Consider the following 21,668-nt stretch of genomic DNA (forward strand, 5'->3'; position numbering starts at 1 on the left):
AAGGCAGGAGTATGTCAGAGAGCGGGCAAGGCAGAATCATGCGAGGGAAGAGGAGCACAGCGAGGCAAGGACTGTAATAGGAGGTGAAGAGCAGGACTGGAACAGGCAATGACAAGGCAAGGAGCAAGGCAGAAGAAGCAGCACACATTGCAGGCAAAGCATGGCAGGGTGATGTTGCTGAGATGCTGGTATGCAGGAGCCAATAAAGGGGGGAGAGAGAGAGAGGTGTTCTGCTGCAAAGATATGGGTGAGTGAGGCTAGCTCGTGATGGCAGCATGGTCGGCCCATTGTTGAAACTAACTTCTTTTTAGGGCCTGTTTGGTGTCTTGGCGTGTCTGTTTTCATTCGCTGTTCTCTGTCTCTCTCTGTCTCTTTCTCTCCTGCCCTTACTACTCAAAATCTTCATGGTGAGCTGGGCCAATGAACTTTCAAATGTCACTGGTCTGTATCAAAATTTGATGGTGCAGCTATTGCTAAATTTAAGCACCTGAAAATGCTTCTTCAGGATGAATAGCGCTAATAGGTAGAAACATTTGCAGGCCTTGAATCCAGGTGCCCTAAGTCTTTCCACCTCTCATTACTGATATACTGTTATGCAGTTTTCCCGGGAGAAACTTTCTTTGAAATTCTAACATTTATTTGTTTAATTTGTGAGCCAGCACTGATCGGGAGTTGTGTTCCTCCTTGGTGCCTTTTCTATTTCTGGGAAGATCTCCCAACATTGTGAAAAGAAATCGATTCATTTTTCTTCTTAGACTACTCAAGTAGTTTTCTAGTAAGAGAAGGTTAATAGCATTTTTGCATCAATGACCTTGTGATCAGGATACTGAAACTGAACTTCAGAATTACCTACAGGCCAATACAGTAAAGCGCAGCCGCGGTTACCCTGTTTTTAACCCGCTTTGTACGCATATGTCTAACCCGCGATTCAGTATCCAGGTTTACGCGTCCTTACCACTTACTGAAATCGCGTATCCCTTTCCGCCCGCTGCATGTATATGATATGTTAATGATCGGATTAGCTATTCCCTCCGATACAGTAACGTGCGCCCAGATTATTGCCTTTTTAACCAGCTATTTTGCCGCGTCTTTAACCTGCAAATTTACCACCTACCCTGACCCTGGCATTAGTGTGGTGTTCAGTCAGCTTCCCGCTGCCTTGAGCGCCGGCTGAAGCCCAGCAGCAGTTCTCTGAATCTGAATCCGTTCTGGCTCTGGCTGCTAGCTCCGGTCGAAATGTCATCACTGGTTGAGTTGCCCGCAGCAAAGAAAAAAAAAGCACCACATGCCAGCAACAAAGAGGACTGTTGGAACTTAGCCGCCCAGTCCCAAACCAACCTAATCCACAGAAAAAAATGCTTCTCGCACAAGGGGGAAAAAAGTAACCCAATCTGGCACCACCGCGCTTAACGTCAGAGTACCTCAGTTCCGTAGGGAAGAACGGACATCGTTTCCGGGGGCTCCTTGTCACCGCTGACTTGCAGTGGGCACGAGCTCCTATACATCCTACGCCGTGACCTCTGATGTCCAGCCGGGCGCTAAAGGTAGCGGGAAGGTGCATGAACGCAAGCTGCGCCCTGACCGGCTACGACAGCGGCAGCAAGCCCAGCAGCAACCGGTACAGCGGCATCAGCATGGGCTTCGACCAGCGGCACGTCTGCCCTCACTCCAGCTACTCGGACTCGCGCTATGGGGCCCTGGGCGACCCTGAGGCTGACTGCGCCGGCCCGCAACAGGCCAGTCCACGCTCCAGCCTGTGCGGTCAGTCCCTGGAACTGGAGAAGGAGCTGGTGCTGCACGTGAAGAAAGAGTATTTTGGTGAGTAACTAGAGTGTGGTACTTGCTTCAATGCTGACAGTCGTTCATGGGCTTTCTCCCTGCCTTGAGCGCCCAGGCTGGACGTCCAAGCTGCGACCTTGGACTCCTGCTTGGACGTCCAGCCGGGCGCTCAAGGAGGCGGGGTCTGTAGGAGAACCATCCACTTTCCTGGTGGAATGATATTTCAAACGACAGGTACCAGCGCACCAGGATACTGTTTAGGCGCTGTGTACCGCTCTATACAGTAAAATGGATTGCGCACGCCTACCGCTTCATGGACTCGCTTTGGACGCCACTTGGATTTGCGTCTCATTTGAATACTGTATCGGGCGGTATGTGAAACAAATTGTGCGTGCGGCAAACAAGGGTGAGCCCGGCACTGCCGCACTCTTTCTTACGCGTCCTTACTGTATCGGCCTGCTAGAAAGTAAGGCATTTGAAATTATAATGACCATGCACTTTGACACAAAACACAAAGGGACTTAAGAGAGACATTGATTTCCTCCCTCATTACCTGGCAAAGGACTGAAAAGACCTGGGTACCTAAAATGTGGTACCTGAATGGGGGTAAGAGCCCCCGAGGCCCCTGCAGATGAAGGGGAATTGCTGTGAGAGGTTAGAGGGAGGGATTTAGAGGAAATGGTGAAATAAGGGGAGAGGAAATAGTCAAAGTAAGGAAAAAAACAAATGAAGTATTAAAAAAAAAAAAAAAAAGCTAATAGCTAAAAAAGAAAAAAATTTCCCAGGTTTCTAAAAATGTCTTGGCTGTCTGGTTTTTTTTGTTTTTTAAACCAATAAACTTTAAACCCCTTAACTATAATAGGGCCTTATTCTATATAGATGGTTACATAGAAACATAGAAATGACGGCAGAAGAAGACCAAACGGCCCATCCAGACTGCCCAGCAAGTTTCGCACTTTTTTTTTTCTCATACTTATCTGTTTCTCTTGGCTCTTAGTAACCTTTTGGTTCTATTTCCCTTCCACCCCACCATTAATGTAGAGACCAGTGTTGGAACTGCATCTAAGGGACTGACGCTGCGTTTCGGGGGCATGTTGCGAGTGACGCGGCGTTTCGGGGGCGGTGCCGCGGGCGTGGTTTCGGCCCTGGGGCATTCTGGGGGCGTGGCCACGGCAGCCGGACCAGCCCCCGGACCGGAACACGGAGCGGTGCAGCCGGCCCGGCGCGCGCAAAGTTACGCCTTCTTCCAGCAGGCGTAACTTTGCCGACAAAGGTAGGGGGGTTTAGATAGGGGAAGGGAGGAGAAGGTGGGGGGAAGGCGAAGGAAAGTTCCCTCCGAGGCCGCTCCGATTTCGGAGCGGCCTCAGAGGGAACAGGCAACGCGTGCCGGGCTCGGTGCGCGCAGGTTGCACAAATGTGCACCCCCTTGTGCGCGCCGACCCCGGATTTTATAAGATACGCGCGGCTACGTGCGTATCTTATAAAATCCAGCGTACTTTTGTTCGCGCCTGGTGCGCGAACAGAGGTACGCCCTCGCGCAATTTTATAAAATCCTGCCGTTAGAGAATAGCCACTGACATTAGCAATGGTAACATGGAATAGACTTAGTTTTTGGATACTTGCCAGGTTCTTATGGCCTGGATTGGCCACTGTTAGAAACAGGATGCTGGGCTTGATGGACCCTTGGTCTGACCCAGTATGGCATTTTCTTATGTTCTTATCTAGCTTAATTAGTTAGGGGTAGTAACTGCCGCAATAAGCAAGCTACACCCATGCTTATTTGTTTACCCAGACTATGTAATTCAGTCCTTGTTGGTTGTTGTCTGTATATAGATCCACTTTTCTTCATTCCCTCTGCCGTTGAAGCAGAGAGTTAGTCTGATACTTCACTTTCAATGCATATCCAGCATTTCTCCCCTGCCGTTGAAGCAGAGAGCTAAAAAGTCTACTAGTGCTTACTTTTTTATTTCCTTCCTACTGGATGAAAGCAGGAGTCAAACCTGCAGCTTTATAATGCAGAGATCAGTGCCATTTTCCCTGTGCCACCACAGGGCTGCTTAAAGTATGACTAGTACCCACTTTCATCTTCCCTTTCTGTTTCCCAAAGTTGGATTAAAACTCATAGCCCTTGCTACTCCAAACATCTCTCCTGCCAGGCTAGGCCACAGGCACAGGCACAATTTCCATAGGCATAGAATGAGGAAGAGTCCCTTTTGAAATAAGGCCCATAGTCTTCCTACAGTTGCAAAATCTGGCGTCTCCCTTACCTTTTTTTTTCCTTCTCTAAACATATCACCTGGTCCTGTTCCCCCATTCCTTTTACTTTACAAATCATTATAGCTTACAGTTTGCTTGAATATTCAGGCATCATCATCACTATGCATTGAACTAATGAAGGTCCAATGACTCTTGAAAGCTAGTCACATATGTATTAACTTAGTCCAATACAAAGGTACCGCTTGCAGCTTGTTGACCTTTATTTCTGTGAACTTTTTCTTGTGCAAGCGTTTCTGGTATCAGGCTGTATGAAATGAGCATCTCCAAAGATCCCCATTGACCCAGAGTCCCTTTAGCTGGAAGAATTCTTATGCAGAAGGTCTCCTCGCATATAAATATAGTTAATGGATAACCCAGAATAATATTGCCATGAGTTTGTTTCGTGAATTCATTTTGGTTTCAGAATTGTTTTTAAAATTCTTCCACCATCTCTTCCATTTACTTGATTAATAGCCGTTAATGGACTTCTCCAAGAACTTATCCAAACCTTTTTTTTGAACCCAGCTACACTAACTGCACTAACCACCTCCTCTGGCAACAAATTCCAGAGCTGTATTGTGTGTTGAGTGAAAAAGAATTTTCTCCGATTAGTCTTAAATGTGCTACTTGCTAACTTCATGGAATGCCCCCTAGTCCTTCTATTATTCGAAAGTGTAAATAACAGAGTCACATCTACTCTTTCAAGATCTCTATCATATCCTCTTGCTGGAATCCCCTCAGAGCATTGGTATAATTTCTCTGCTTTAGTACTTTTACTTTTATTGGACTTAATATTCCATGCTTATGCACTTTGAATTCTGGCAAATGAGCTCCCTTTTTGGGGGGGTTCAGTGTGAAACACTTTAGCTAACTTCAGTTTCCAACCTGAGACCCATTCTCATATCAAAACCACTCTGAAGTAAAACTGGTCCGTGCAAAATGTTCACATCTGTGTACAAAACAGTCCTGCCAGACAAGAATTTCTGTGTTTACTAAAGTACAGAGGACTGCTAACTCTTGGGAAGCATTAACAGGCCATTGCAATATCGTGTGCTCAGGTTAATCCGCGCTTGGACGTGCATTTTGGATGCCCAAATCAAAATACGAAACACAAAAGTGGGTTAGCGTGTGCAAAACATGCGCATAGCTAATAGCGTTCATCATATGTAAATGCCATGTGGATGAGGCTATTAGCTATTGCCACCCCTCCCCCCCCAGATGCAGAAAATCGCCGCTCAGCTAACACACCCTTTTTATCGCGGCAAATTTAACTCCAGCAGGCGTTGTCATACTGCGAGTCGAGGGTGAGTCAGCCGAGCAGCGATTTTCTGCTTTCTCCTACTTGCAAATTACGTCATCTGCAGGATTTTTTGACGCAGCTTTTTTTTGCTTTCACAGGCTGGAAGAAGTTTGCTTGCCTTCCTTTCAGTGCGGTCCAAAATGGCTCCATGTTCGTTGGTTACGGTCTGGAGATGCTGCAGCTAGTGGACATGCTGCTGTCTGAAATGGAACTAATCAATTGCTAGAACTAATTGCGTACCCACCTCCTCTCTTTTCCTTTCCCTAAAATCAACCAGTACACAGTTTCTGTGTCGCCCTTAAACTTCCTCCTTACACTGACTGGATTAGAGCAAACACAGATCACAGCTGTGGGCAGATTAAACCCCTTTTCTCTGCTTTTTGGCTGGTTCAGAAGATAGGCTGATAAAACGGACGCTCGTATTGACCTTCTGTTTTCCTAACCCGCACACCACCGTCTCCTGGGCGCCCGATGCACAGCGCTAGGGATGCACAATTGATCCCGAGCGCCTCCCTTTTGGCGCAGCAGCTCATTATAATGCTACATCGGGCACCCAGGAGAGGTGTTGGTGCACCGTTTGGAAAACGGGCACTCGGCCCCTAAGTGCATCACCAGAAACACCCAGACGGAGTATCAATATGTTTTATTTTTGCTTTTGTGCAAGTCCTCTGCAGCAGTCCAGAAGAGGAATGTTTTAAATGAGCTGGTCTGTTACTTTCCATGGAAAAACGAGAAGCCCTTAGGGAAGATTTGGACAAGGCTCCTCTGCATGGGGACTTGGAGTTGCAGACGGCAGCCGTATTGGTGCTGACCCCTTTTGATGTAATGGATCCAAAAACTCCCTTAAAAACCCTTGTTTGGCCTCTGCATCTCAGCAGCAGTGCTTTAAGGTATTGCAGTTGAGATGACATCTTTGCCAGAAACCATTTGTATCAGTGAGGCAGCCGTAGGACCTCTGGGTAAGCAGCACCATGGCCACTATCTGCCTACAATACCTGAACTGTAAGTTGTCTTGAGCACAGGTTAGGGAAAAGTAAGTATTTGGATCCCAATCCATTGTGTTGGGTGCCTTAAAGCCAGCTCTCTGGCATCACTTCTCTTCAGGCTGCAGTTCTGTTTCCTATAAAGGTTTTATGGGTCCCATTCTGCAGTTTCTTTGCTGCCTTGCCGATGACCTCCCTGCTCACAAAGTTGATGTAGGTAGGCGCTACGGAATGTTGCAGCCGTATGCAGCGTGCACTCATTTGCTTAAAACAATAGATGTACCTTTTGGCAAAAAACATTGACGTGGGGGTGAGTAATGTAATATATTTTTCTTTCATTTGTTTCCTTTACTAGATTCGTCTTGGACCGAGATGAATGAAGGGAATGCATCAAACTGCATAAAGAAAATAAACGTGATGGGGGTGCAGGCCGCCAGCGTGGATGGTAACCTACCGACGCTTCAAGACTGGAATTTGAGCTTCCCAAGGTCCCTCTCCTTGCCAGACTACGGGCCTGCTCTGTGCTTCACCACGCTTGCTGACCGGCACAGCCTTAAATCCGCCGATTCTGGCATTCCAACGCTGGAGATAGGCAACCCTGAAACCGTGCATTGCAGCGTTCTGAATATTAAGGCCGATGGGGTCGGGGAGGAAAGGGCGTTCCAGAGCGCCAGCGCGCTCCCATCCTGCGCGCCTTCCCCGCCATCTCACGCGGAGCTCGAAAACGCTCGCAAGTCGTCCACCTTCCCAAGAACCGGCTACGACTCGGTGAAGCTGTACAGCCCGTCCTGCGTGGCCGCGAGCAGAAGCGACGACGTGTCTGTCTGCAGCGTCTCCAGCCTCAGCACGGAGCTGTCGACCACTCTCAGCAATGAGGACCTTGTGGACTTTGTGGTAACGAGCAGTTCCAGTGCTATCGTTACCCTGGAAAACGATGAAACCCAGTTTTCGGACATCACGTTAAACTCGAGCAGGGAGACGTCCAATCAGAGCCAGCAGAACTGTGAGCAAGAAGGAGAAATGGAAAGTAAACCTAAGATCTTGGGGCCATTCAGTAGCTTCCTCAATAGGTAATGTGATCTTAATATTGTGTGCCACAGTCTTAAAAAAAACCAAACCAAAAACCAGTAAAAGTTGCAGGGCTTTATTTATCCCCAACATTTTTGACCTCCAGATAGCCAACAGCAGCCTAGGTATCAGGTTTTCCTGAATTTCTCTTGTATTACAAAAGGGGATAGTCGGCAGCTATTTGTGGTGTTTGGAATACTCTGTAAGTTACTCCAATAGAGCCAAAAAAATAATCCGGAGCATGCAGAAGGAGGAAAGGAGGCGTCTGGGGTTGGTTTTTTTTTTTTTGTTTTTTTTTTACCTTGTATTACTGCGCCCTGCTTCCAAGCTTGCCCACAAAGGGTTATTCAGCCACCTAGATACGTACATAGGAGGTAGTTTTCAAAAGGATTTATGTGTATAAAACTGGGTTTTTGAAATTTGCTACAATCTAGGCTACTTTTACGTGCCTGACGTCTTTGAAAATTTGCTCCATAGGTTTTATTTGCCTTCCTGAGACTTAACCCTAAATAAATGTGCTCCTTCTTGAGCAGGAGTGAGTCCAGGCAGACTCATAGGTCCTGTTTCTTATGGGAGGAAAAGTTGATATTTTTCTTTTATTTTTTCCTCTAATGGAAAATCACAGGACCATGCCATGATTGCTGAAGATTTGGACCTTTTGCGGTCAGATTTACTTTCTCCCGGTGCCAGAAAAGATCCCATTAGCTAGTCTGGTAGATTTGGCCTATACTTTCATGTGTGACCATTCCATGGAGGGTCTTCATGCAGCCAGGAAAGATCACGGTCTTCCATTTGTCAACACCTCATTATATAAAAACTAATTTCATTACAAAAGAAATCCTTTAAAACAAACAAAAAAAAAATCCAGCCTTTTTTGCCAGTCTTAAATGTGTGTTAAAAACAATGATAAGGGGAATGGAACAGCTCCCCTATGAGGAAAGACTAAAGAGGTTAGGACTTTTCAGCTTGGAGAAGAGACGGCTGAGGGGGGATATGATAGAGATGTTTAAAATCATGAGAGGTCTAGAACGGGTAGATGTGAATCGGTTATTTACTCTTTCAGATAATAAAAAGACTAGGGGGCACTCCATGAAGTTAGCATGTGGCCCATTTAAAACTAATCGGAGAAAGTTCTTTTTCACTCAACGCACAATTAAACTCTGGAATTTGTTGCCAGAGGATGTGGTTAGTTCAATTAGTATAGCTGTGTTTAAAAAAGGATTGGATAAGTTCTTGGAGGAGAAGTCCATTACCTGCTATTAAGTTCACTTAGAGAATAGCCACTGCCATTAGCAATGGTTACATGGAATAGACTTAGTTTTTGGGTACTTGCCAGGTTCTTATGGCCTGGATTGGCCACTGTTGGAAACAGGATGCTGGGCTTGGTGAACCCTTGGTCTGACCCAGTATGGCAATTTCTTATGTTCTTTCTTTTTCTGTGGGCTCTGTAGAAGGTATCCCTGTTTGACAGGCAGTGAATTTGAGTCGTCATAGTTGATGATACCATGTATTTGTAATGAGTGTTTCAAAGTGTAGATGACATTCATTCTATCTTTCTAGGGATCTTCCATGGAAACCTTGACATAAAAATGCAAATTTTAAAAAAGTGTTTCTATAAGTGAGTGCTGTATTCAGCTATCAAAGCCTCCTGTGATTGTTTTTGAAACAGTTCTTACTGAAATAGGTTGTCCCTTTTTGTTGGAGTACAGTACCTTTAGTGAGTGTGTGTTAAATAGGATATCTAATTTCAAAAGGGCCATTTTTTTTTTTTTACTTTTCAACCCACATAAACTCAGTCAGTTTTCAAACACAGGGCACCTGTCTTTGAAGATCAGTTTCAGCAGCTAAACGTACAAGCGATAGTGGCATGCCCATTAAGTGCATATATTTCCAACGGTGACATGTACAAATGTGGTTTCCCGCTATGGTCCCACAGATCGCCTCTTTACTATCTAGCAAAACGTATTCATGCTGACATTACGCGTGTACATTTAGGAAACTGAAAATCCACTTGTGCAGATTCAACCAATCTTCCTGCATAACTCCTTAAGTTGGGTGCATGGGTCACGTCTAACCTGGATATTTACCCCTTAACATTGGTGCATACATGAAACATTTTTTGCAGTGACATGAGAAGCTGTTCTCGCTATTGAGTTCTGTTGAAATCAGTTACAAGAATGATATAAAAAACAAACAAACCATAAAAAAAAGATGATTCACTTTTAAAGCCTTTGCGGTTTCTCAGATCTCATCCTCCACTGGTAGTTGACTGTGGTGTTTATTTGCAGTAGTACTTAGCAGTAAAATCAAGCACGCTGAGTCCTCTTTAAAGTGATCACAGAATGTAGACCTTGGGAAGATTTTCAGTTGGTGACAGCCAACAGGAAAGCAGCATCTAATGTTGTAATTTCTGGAGAGAATTGTTCTAAGTCTCAAGTAATATTTACTGGGCATGAGGGGATTCTTTTTTTGAATCATTGAGTTGAGCAATTATAACTTGTAAATCAGAGAGCATAGCTCATGTTGGCAACCCAATGGTCTTATTTTTATAATTGTGTGCATAGCTCAGAGATTTGTGCTTTCTGGAAAAATCTGAATTGGAAACTTTTCTGATGCAAATATATCTCATTTGCATAAAAATTGTTCTTAAACTTGCTATGCAGATTTTTCTGATGCCCTAAAAAGAATTGATTTGATTTAGCACATTTGACCTATATATTTAGTAAAGATAAATGTAATTTCCCACACTGTACCTCAGAGATTTTCAAGTAGCCAAGTAGTTGAACTAGAATATTTGATTAGGGTGATGCAGAATCAATCAATAAAAATACTTAATATGGTTTAAATGTTGTACTGAAACAAATTCAAAGATTTAAATTGCTAAGCTTGCCTAATATGGTATTGGCATCCATTGTTACTAACACACATCTCTGGCTTACATTTTGAATCTTGACCTTCACTTATCATAAAAGCTTAAAATATGATGTCTAAGGACTGTAAGATCCATCTAGTTTGTCACTTCAAATCCTGTTGCATTGCCTTATACACCAGTTGATCTCTGGCTTTTCCCTCATTTCTTTGCACGGGAGATCCTTTGTGCTTATCCCAGGATTCTGTTACATTTTGGCTTCTATGTATACATCAATTTCAGTGATCAATATTTATTTAACAGTGACACAGAAAACTTTCAATAATTAAAGTAGCAAATATACATAGTGTATTGGCATCATGTAAATAATATACTTTTTAAGCATATATTTGTAATGCATGTTTCAAAGTGTAGATTACATTCATTCTATCCTTCTAGGGATCTTCCATGGAAACCTTGACACAAAAATGCAAACACCTGCCATATAAAAAGCATTAAATGAATTCATAGCACATAAAATACATTCACAGACACACAAAGTACTTCCTCACTCACCAAAAACATACAACAAACCCATAAAACTTGATCCCACCCAAACCAAATGCATTATCTCCACAGTATGTTAGAAACACATACATTTAACACCCTTTCAAATATGCCTAGCGTCCTTTTAAATATTTATACAATAACAGATGTAAAACATCTCTAGGGTTAACAAAGTGCAGGGAAATATATTCCAACAACTTCAACTCCTAGTACAATGATGTCTTAAGCGTTGCTACATCGCAGATCTGGTATTGAAGAAGGTTTTAACTCACTGTGGGGGAAAATGTATGCTAAAACAGTAGATCAAGAAATCGGGGAACAACTAGTCTCCAAATGATTAGAAAAAATTAGCTAGTTGACAAATTGTATTGTAAAAATTGGTAAGAGAAAGTGATGTGCTTGCTAAAAATGTGTACTTTATTAATCAAATACTTTTTAATGTTTTATCTTTTTGTAAAACAATTTGTCAACTTGCTAATTTTTTTGCTAAAACAGTAGAACCTTGCACCAATATCAGCATTCCTTACTGCATCGAGCTCCATGTCCTTGGCCTTGATCAGTCAAGGGAGCTAAGTTTTCAGTAACTGGAGCAGTAGTGCGTATATATTTTATTTATTTATTTATTTAAAATTTTTATATACCGGCATTCATGTTGCAAACACATCATGCCGGTTTACATATAACAGGGGTGTACAGTAAACAATTCAATAACCTATTTGTGTAGAAGGAAGCAGTTACAAATAACAAGGTAATAGAACTGGGAGGAGAGAAGAAAAGAAAGAGAATAACATTAGGTATAGGTATTTACATTAGTAATAACATTTTTACATGTGGAAGTGGTAGAATCTGGCTGAATAGAATTAATCGGTGTCCGGGAAAGCTTTTTTAAACAGCCAGGTCTTAAGTCTCTTCCTGAAGGTTGGGAGGCTGGGCTCCTGTCTAAGGTCCGGTGGGATGGAGTTCCATAGAAGGGGGCCGGCTGTTGAAAAGGCCCGATCTCTCAAGGTAATGTGTTTGGTAGTTTTGGCTGGGGGCACTTGAAGAGATCCTCTGAGTGTGTCTCTTGTTGGTCTGGAGGAGTTATAAATTTGGAATGGGACTTGTAAGTCGAGTGGGGTGTGTTGATGGATGGTTTTGTATATTATGGAAAGAGATTTGTAGAGGATTCTAAAGTGAACAGGCAACCAGTGGAGATCTTTTAGGATTGGAGATATATGGTCCCTCCTCCTGGAGTTTGTCAGTAATCTTGCCGCAGCGTTTGTAACATCTGGAGGGGTCTAGTATAGGAGGAAGGTAGGCCCAGAAGGATAGAGTTACAGTAATCGATCTTAGAAAAAATGATAGCTTGTAGAATGGTTCTGAAGTCCTGAGTGTGGAAGAGTGGTCTAATTCTTTTCAGAACTTGGAGTTTGTGGAAACAGTCCTTGGTGGTTCTGTTGATGTAAGCTTTAAGGTTCATCCGGTTATCAATTAATACTCCTAGATCTCTCACCTGTGTAGTAGTTGGGATAGTTGGAGGATTAGAGATGGCATTATTATCTGGGGAGATGAGAAGCAGTTCTGTTTTAGAGGAGTTTAAAACTAGGTTTAGGTTAGCCAGGAGATGTTTAATTTCGAAGAGACAGTTTTCCCAGTGAACCAATGTTTTTGTGTAAGATTCTTTAATGGGTATCACGATCTGGATGTCGTCGGCGTAGAGGAAATGTTTGAGGTTAAGGTTGGAGAGGAGTTGGCAGATAGGTAAAAGATAAATGTTAAAGAGTGTAGGTGACAGTGAGGAGCCCTGGGGGACACCTATGGATGCGTCCATTCGTGAAGATTCTTTGTTCTGTATCTTAACCTTGAAGCCTCTGTTGGAGAGAAAAGATTTAAACCATGAGAGAGCTGTGCCTGAGATACCTATAGAAGCCAGAATGGAAGTGAGAATGGAATGATTGACCGTATCAAAGGCGGCTGATAGGTCCAGTAGAATTAAGAGGAAGGATTGGCCTTTGTCAAGGCCCATTAATATGAAGTCAGACATGGAGATGAGGAGGGATTCTGTGTTCAGTGACTTGCGAAATCCGTATTGTGATTGGAATAGGATTTTGTTTTCTTCTATGTATTCGGAGAGTTGAGTATTGACAACTTTTTCTAGAATCTTGGCTATGAATGGGAGATTGGCGATAGGACGGAAGTTGTTGGGGTCTTTAGGATCCAAGTTGGGTTTCTTGAGTAGAGGTTTGATGGAGGCCAATTTGAGGTCGTCAGGATATAGTCCTTGGGAGAGTGAGCAGTTTATGATGTCCGACAAGGTTTTAGCGATGGAGTCAGGGATGGCCAGGAGCAGTTTGGTGGGGATAGTATCCAAAGGATGGGAGGAAGGTTTCATTCTTCTTATAAGAGTTTGTATCTCTAAGATAGAGATGGGTTCAAGTGTTTCCAGACCATTGTTGTTGAGGGATGATTGTTGAAGAGACTGGTAAAGAGCAGGGTCGGTGGGATTAGAAGGCAGATGAGTTAGAAGGCTGTTGACTTTGTTGTGAAAATGAAGAGCAAGTTCTTCAGCTTTGGGTTGTGCTAGGTTGTTGGGAATCTCCTGTGGGATGATTTGGGTGAGATTGGAGACATAGGCGAAGAGGGCTTTTGCGTCGAAGATTAAGTGGTGAATCTTGGATGCATAGTAGTCCCTTTTGGATTTAGAGGTAGTTGACTTGTATTGATGGAGGGTGGCTTTGTAGATGGATCGTGTATTGGTGCTTGGGGATTTGCGCCAGTCGCTCTCTTTCTGTCTTAGATTTTGTTTTAGCTTTCTTAGTTCTTCCGTGAACCATGGTTGTCTTTTGGAGGCGTTTGGGAGTGATTTTTTGGTTGCTAGCGGACATAGCTTGTCGGCTATGGAATCTGTGATGGCTTTCCAAGAGCGGAGAGCTGTGTTCGGGTTTGAGAGATCAATGGATGGAAGTTGAGAGGCTAGGTGGGAGCTGAGGTCTTCTGTAGAGCAGGATCTTCTGTATGGGAAAGATGGTGAGGGCCCTTTGGAGGTGGAGGGTTTGTTCAATGAGAATGCGGTTGAGATAAGTGAGTGATCAGACCAAGGGACCTTCTTGCTTTTGAGGCGTGAAGAATGTTTGATGCCTGGGTTAATAAAGATAAGATCCAGCGTGTGGCCTGCTTTGTGTGTGGGTTTGGTAACTAGTTGTTTGAAACCCAGGGCTGAGAGGGCAGAGAGAAAGGATTCACAGCTGGATGATGGGGTAGGATTGTCCACATGCAGATTAAAATCTCCTAGGATAATTGCTGGAGCGTCCAGTTTGATGAGGGTTGTGATTTCCTCTACTAAGGGGGAGGGGTCTGTCTCAAGGAGGCCCGGAGGGGCGTAGACGAGTAGGATTTGTAGTTGTTCCGAGGTGAAGAGACCCATTTCTAGTTTAGAGTCTGAGTTGTATGGGTGCTGGATGAACCCGAGGTCTTTTTTTGATGCAAATAGGAGTCCTCCTCCTCTTTTTTTCAGTCGGGGGATGGAGAAGATGTCGTAGTTTGATGTGGGAAGTTGGTTTATAATTGCTGTGTCCGTGGGTTTGAGCCATGTTTCTGTTATAGCACATATATCTGGTTTGGTATCAAGGAGATAGTCGTTGAGGATTAGAGATTTCTTGGACAGAGATTGTGCATTGAATAGTGAAAGTGAGAATACAGTGAGGCCTAAGAGTTGGGTGATGGGTGTTATCAAAATTGGGGTGAATGATTTAAGGTTTCGGTGTAGCGCCTGTCGTTTGTGTTGTAGTATGAATGATCTGTTCGGTTTTCCTATTGCTGACAGGCTGTGTTGTAAAATAGGTATTGGGAAGGTGGGGAACATTTTAGCGTGTAGTGCTTGTGTTGTAGTGGTGCTGCGTTAGTGCTGTTGATGGACCGAGGGGCGAAGGCAGTCTTTGTGAGTCTTTTGTTTTAATGTAGAGTGCTGAGAGGTAGTTGTTTTGCTGTTGCTTGAGTGTTGTTTGCTCAGGATGGTTGCTTGTTCAGGATGGTTGCTTGCTGAATGCTTGCATCTTCCTTTATAGTTCATACATATTCTTTAGGGATGTCCCAGGGACCACTGTGAGCACCTCCTGCATCTAGAATGGTTGTCCTGGGGTCTGATAATTGGCTTTTCTTCAAGCAATACTGTGCTTTAGGTCCTTGCTCAATCTAAGCTTTTTTTTTCTTTCTCGGTTTTGTTCTGGAACATCAGACAGTATTCTGTGCTGAAATTGTTTTTTGGATAGTGCTGCTCTGTTTTTCATTTGAGCTGAGTTTTGGCTGTTGCCTCTTGGCATCTCCCTGTAGTATTTTTGTTCTCGGTGACACTTTTAAGAAGCAGCTGCCAATATGCAAGGACCATGTGAAATCTTTCAGCTCTTGTGTTACTAGTGCAACCTTGGCCCAGGTCGAGTTATCAAAAGTCGGTAGTTTGATCTTTCCATGGCCTGTCAGATGGGTTAATGGTCTTGGTTCAGCTTTCAGGTGGCAGGATCACTACGGCCTTCAACCCTGTCCTGCAGGCACACCTGAACAATTTGGTTTGGTTTTTTTTAGGATATCCACATTGAATATGCATGAAACTTGCCTCCTTTGGAGGCCCAGTATTTGTAAATATCTCTTGGGCATATTGGTTATAAATATCCTGAAAAAGATAAGGCTGAGAGCCATTGGCATAATCCTCACTAACTCATAATCTTGACTTAGTTTTGGCACAGAGTCCGGGGAATGAATGGTGAGTGTTATGTCCTCCCTCCCTCAGGAGTAGTGACAATATATTCAGAATAGGGTGGAAAACATTGGCAAGGCTGTATAATGATGTCTGCTCTTCTCTTTCTGTAGAAACAAGTTTTAATCTGTTGCATTTCAGAAATTCAAAAGAACATTGCATTAAAAAAAAAAAAAAAAGCTGTGAATGGCCTAAAATGATAGAGAATACTTGGACTTTTTTGAATTTTGTATTTTTTTTCCCCACCCTAAATGTGAGTTAAAAAAAGAAAAAGAAAAAAAGGATGTTTATCCTGTGAATCAGCTGCAGCACTGCAGTACAGGAGGTTCAGGTGTGAACTCTATGGGGGGGGGGGGGGGCTGGCAGGACCCAGGCTCACGGGTTATTTGCGTGAGCATCAAGGAAGATGAAAGATGGCTTCCAGTGACCCCGGCTGCCACGAATTGTGCTGGAGGTTGGGGGGAGGGGTTGGAGGAGGTTGGTATTAGCACTTGGCCCAGGGAGGGAACCTGTATTTCCCAAGCTGAACATCCCGGTGTGGGGAGAAAATGGGTGCAAAGGGAAATAATGGAATGCAAACTGGCGCTTTATTTAGGAGATGGTTGGGAAGCTGCCTCTTCCAAGTATATTGTGCTGAGCTGACTGGATATCTTTGCTGCCTTGTAAATGTTTTGTTGCATCTTTGTTATCCCTTGTTTTGCAATGTCTTGGGGGTTATTTTGGGGTTTTGTCAAGGTTAAAGTAGCCTGTGTAAACTTGTTTTATACAGGATGTATGGCCCTGGAGCACAGAAATAAAAATTAAATAAATAAATCACACCTCTGTTTAAAGTGCTTTTGAAGCGAGAGCATTCCATGTCTTTCTGGCTGCTCATATTACTGGTGCCTGCTCCAGATGTTAGCTGAATGAATTCTTACACATTCTGGTACTGTAAAGTAAAAAAAACCCAAAAAACATTGTGTTTTTGTGGCTATCAGACGACTGGTTATGGTTTTGAGATATTTATTGTATTGTTTGATTTCCATTACAGAGAAGAAGGTACTTGCCCTTTCATTTTCTATAGGCAGGGAGTATGGAGAGAGGGTTTGAAGCAGAGCATGGTGCAGATATAAGTAGAAAATCACCGAGCATCTACAGAGCAGTAATCTGAAAGCCATATTTTCCCATTGTGACTTTTATCAGCAGGCACACTTTAAAACTTTGCATTTCATATTTGCTATTGAAATTAATTGGGAGAGTTTTGCATCATTTCCTGGTCTTGTGATTTCATATGGGAACAGAAAATGACAACAGATGAGCTCTGCTAGAAACTTCTTCTAGTCTACCCAGTCCTGATGCAACATTGTAGAGAAAGTGTTGGCAAATCTCTCTCTCTTATCAAACAGGGGCCACAATACCGGTTCTCGTCTGCACCGGGGAAGGGGAGATCCTTACCCCTTGGAGCTTCTCGAGCGCAGTGGGAGAGAGAAGGGGGGAGGGGTTTCTCTGGGTGCGAGTGGTGGTGGTGGATGTCTCAGTGCGTAAGTGGTGTGTATGCAAGTGAGTAGGTGGCCGAGAGGGTGCATAAGTGACTGGGTGCAAAGGAGTGAATGGTGCCCAATATCCTCCTTTCTCTCTCAACTGTCTCTCACACCCTTGCTCTCTCCCTGCCCCCTCCTGCACCACAGTGTTATCATCTATCTCCCCAACTCCCAGCAAGTTCGTTCTCATGCTAGACCAGGCCAAAAAAAATCTTCCTATTTTGGTCTAGCCTGAGGATTAACATGATGGGGGGGGGGCTACCAGCCTGCCTTCCTGCCCCTTTCTTTCCTTCCAGTATTATTCATCTGCCTTCACGGCTGATGTGAGGAGGGGAGGCATTTAAGCAGCAGGAACGGTTTTGAAAATGCAGCTGTTCAAGTACAAGAGGAGGGGTGCCTGCTCCTGCTGCCGCTTCTGGGTGAAGGAAAGGTGCTAATGCCAACGCGTGTGATTAAAAAGACATCTCTGGGCTGCCAGTGCGTTGATTTGTCTGCCCAGTGTTATCAGTGAAGGCCCAAAATGTCGCCTTTGATGTGCTGACATACCGCATCCTGGAGAAAAGGTGCTGATGAGCTGGTGTTGGCCCATTTGACTAGGGGGCATTCCATGAAGTTAGTAAGTAGCACATTTAAGACTAATCGGAGAAAATCCTTTTTCACTCAATGCACAATAAAGCTCTGGAATTTGTTGCCAGAGGATGTGGTTAGTGCAGTTAGTATAGCTGGGTTTAAAAAAGGGTTGGATAAGTTCTTGGAGAAGAAGTCCATTACTTGCTATTAATTAAGTTGACTTAGAAAATAGCCACTGCTATTACTAGCAACAGTAGCATGGGATAGACTTAGGTTTTGGGTACTTGCTAAGTTCTTATGGCCTGGATTGGCCTCTGTTGGAGACAGGATGCTCGGCTTGGTGGACCCTTGGTCTGACCCAGTATGACAATTTCTTATGTAATTTCATCTGCTTGGGACTGCCAATTTGCAAAGCTTTCGGATCCTCCAGAATGCTGTGGCTTGGCTAATCTCGGGTTAGAGCATGAGGAACCATATATCCCAGTGATGGAACTCACTAGCTGCCAATCCAACAGCATATTCTATATAAAGTCGCAGGGCTGGTACATACACTCTTGGATATGTCCTTCTTGTCCTGGGCTAATGCTATGTTACACCAGTACAGTCCTTTGCTCTCGCTCTCAGCATGGACTGCTTGAGGTTTCTCCTTGGTGTGTATCGCACAGCTTGCGGAGACGAGAGAGTCTTCTCTGTGGCAGCCCCTGATATGTGGGACTTGCGCCTTACTATGTGTACTAAGATCTTCAAGGCTCTTTTCAAAACTTGCATATTTAAGCACTTTGTTAAGTTGTAAATTCAACAGCATTAGGGTTTATGTTTCTGTTTTGAGGAGTTGTCTTGCTTTGTTTAATTTTTTAATGGTGTGTTCGGTTATATTTTGTGAAATTTTACCCTGTAGATTGCCTAGGGCTGGGTACGTTTTGCAACTAATAAATATGGAAAAGAAATACCCCCCCCCCCCTTCTCTTTCTCTAGGGTATACATAGTTAGGTCTCACTTCCCAGATCTTGTGATATAGGTTCTCACCATGGTAGTCCTCCTCTATTCTACCTATATCCTTTTGGAGGAATGGCCTATAGAGCGGGACACAATACTCCAGATGTCTCCCTAAAGCCCTCTACAGAAGCATTTTGTTGTCCTACTCTTTATACCTCTCCCCATGTACCTTGGCATTCCTGTGGCTCTGGCCACAACCTTATTGAACTGTTCCATTACCCTGAGATCTCCCCCCATCTGGTGTGCATTAAGTATCTCACCCATCCCCCCCCCCCAATGCTCCCCTTTGATTTCTACACCCCAAATTCATGATTCCACACTTTTTGCCCTTTATCCTAGCTGCCAAATGCTTGATCACCTAGAAGATATTTTTTTAGATTGCTCTTTTCATTAGCTCCTTTATTGAGGATGTTAGGGTGAGCTGCAAACAGACAAATATTTCCTGCTAACCACTCTGCAATAGTCATTTACCGAAACATTGAACGGAACCAGCCCCAGGACTGATCTGAGGCCCTCCACTGAGTCCCTCTTTCTTTGTCATTGACTCCATTTGCTGCCATCCTCTGTTACACACCACTCAACCAGTCTGAGCAGCTTGGAGGTGATCCCCCAAACCAGCAGAGTTTATTTATGAGAATATGCAAGAGTATCAAATGCTTTGCTGAAACTAGAGTATCCCATATTCAGTGCATGCCCCGATCTAGTTCTCTGGTCAGCCAAGCCAAGAAATTGATCAGATCTGTTTTACACAATCTTTCTTGTAAAATGTATGCTGCTTTGGGTCCTGCAACCCGCTGGTTTCAAGATGTCACTATGCTTTGCTTTAGTAGTGTCTCCGTTAATTTAACCACCAGCGAGGGAAGGCTACCTGGCTTGTAGTTAATAACCTCCTCTTGACACTTTTTTGAAGAACAATGACATTTGCCCTTCTCCGGGCTTCTAGAATCATAACAACCTAAGAGAAAGTGTCAAGTTTGCACAGTGTTTAGTAATAGGAGCAAACCTGTGGCAAGAAGCAGTAGCTGATCCTGTCTCACAGCTTTATCTACTTTCTCCTGTACAGAAGCATTTTTTCATTTCGGTCTCTGCACCCTAGCATTCCTATGGCTCTCACCACTGCCTTGACATCCGGTTTTGCTACCTTGAGGTCATTGGCTGTGATTATACCCAGGTTCTCTCTTCTGTGTGGTGTGAATCAGTGCCTCATCCCCCCCCATCCCACCCGTTATGTGCTCTTCTTATGGGTATCTGTACCCCAAATGCTTGTGTCTGTCTTAGTTATAAAGACATACAGAAGTACAGACCTAGCCTCTGGGCTGATCCCTAAGGCACTCCACTTTTAACCCCTCATTCATTGTTCTTCCCTCTCCTCCTCTTTCTGAGAGCCTTTGTGTATTTTGAACATTTGGTTTTGGTTTTCAGCCAACTTTTTTCCTTTTCCTTTTTCTTAACTTTTTCTTAACCCAAAGATTTTTTGCTCTTTCTGTAGTTCCGTTTAGGTTAATGCACTCTTCTTCCAATTCATCTATATCTTCTCACTTGTTTGTAGTACTACCCTCACCCCGTTATCAAATTTGGTATTCTTGAAATTCAGGACTTGGACTTATGTGACTCCTCTCTGCCTCCGATTATCACCGGTGCTGCCTGACATTAGAAACACTTCTTCAGTTTGTAAAGTATCAGGTCCAGTGTCGCCCCTTTTCTTACCAATTCCATTACCATTTAGCTGAGAAGAGCCTCTTAAAGGGAGTCCAGGATCTCTCTGTTTCTGACTCCATATAGCAGGTTAAAATCTCCCACTAACACCTTCCCCCTTCATTCCCACCTTTTGGATGTGTCTGACCAAATCTCTGTCCAGATCTTCTGCCTGTTTCAGAGGTCTGTAGATTACGCTGATATAGACTTCTCTTTCCAAAACAATCCACAATGCCCCCTGCGTTTCAGACGCTTTCATACTGCTTTGTAATGTAAAGAGCTATTCATTCTTTCTCTGCTGTCCCCTATTCTTCCTGAGGAGATTATAGCCCAATCTGTCCCTATCACATTCATGGGTCTCATTGAAATGTCTCCATGGCAGCAACAATATCTAGGTTGACCTCTGCCGTTAGAGCTTGCAAACTCTGCATAATATTTGTGATCTTGGCCTTCCAGCTACGTCTTGCCTTGTCTGTGCTCAGTATAATTGGATACCTGTTCCCCCCTCATCTACCTTGTAGCTCAAGGGCAGCTTTTTGAGATCCTCACCTTATTTTACTCCCCTGTCTTTTTTTCATGAAGGGTGGCAGGCAAAATCAATTGCTTTCTCTCTGCTACTCTTCTAGTTTAAACACCTGTATGTAACTGATATACGTGCACACACACTGATATTTGATGGTTATAGAATTCATATTTTCAAGACTTGGGAAAAACTATACAGAATATTTATGGGGAAATATTTCTTATGGCTCCCACGTATACCTTCTTTGAGTCTCGTTTTGTGACACACTGAAGGAGAAAATCTTTCCTTGGAACAGAGTTGTTTAAAGGTGAAAGCAGAAATGTCTGTCTGTGCCTGGCTAAAACCAGTTATCGTGAGCAGCAGGAAACTTGTTTCCGCATCATGATTAGGCTAAGGGCTTCATTAGAGCTGGAGCTTTCAGCACTTACAGATGAGAATCACTCTTGAGATGTTGAACGAGATTTCTGAAGAACATTTAACTGCCACTTAGACCAATTTTTAATGGATCAGTTATATCGTTTCAGATGCATGTTTATATTGGATGAGCATTTAGTAGCACAAACTGAACTTTATTCTTTGTACACTACTGCCAATATGAGGATTTATTTACAAAGATTTTTTTGATGATATTGGATACCTCAACAAATGAGTAGATCAAAATATTTAAAGCTATTTTCTTTTATTTTGCTTATCTTTTCTTTAATTTTTATCATCTTATATCACCTGACGTTTGCAATGTAATGGTCAATATTAAAAAAAAAAATCTATATGCAAATGAAGTATAAAATAATTTTCCGTTTCTTTATTTGCTTTCCCTTGATTCATTTGGTTATC

General features: G+C 43.5%; 1 protein-coding gene across 1 annotated transcript in view; it reads left to right on the forward strand.

Moving 5' to 3' along the window:
* The window catches only part of TBC1D14 (TBC1 domain family member 14), a 229,332-nt gene that overhangs the window by 22,188 nt on the left and 185,476 nt on the right, over window positions 1-21,668 (forward strand). Inside the window, 1 exon segment of the mRNA XM_029591586.1 lies at window positions 6,674-7,388. Coding sequence (XP_029447446.1) covers window positions 6,674-7,388 — 715 coding nt within the window.

Source organism: Rhinatrema bivittatum, chromosome 1 (assembly GCF_901001135.1).
Source record: "Rhinatrema bivittatum chromosome 1, aRhiBiv1.1, whole genome shotgun sequence".
Classification (NCBI taxonomy): Eukaryota; Metazoa; Chordata; class Amphibia; order Gymnophiona; family Rhinatrematidae; genus Rhinatrema; species Rhinatrema bivittatum.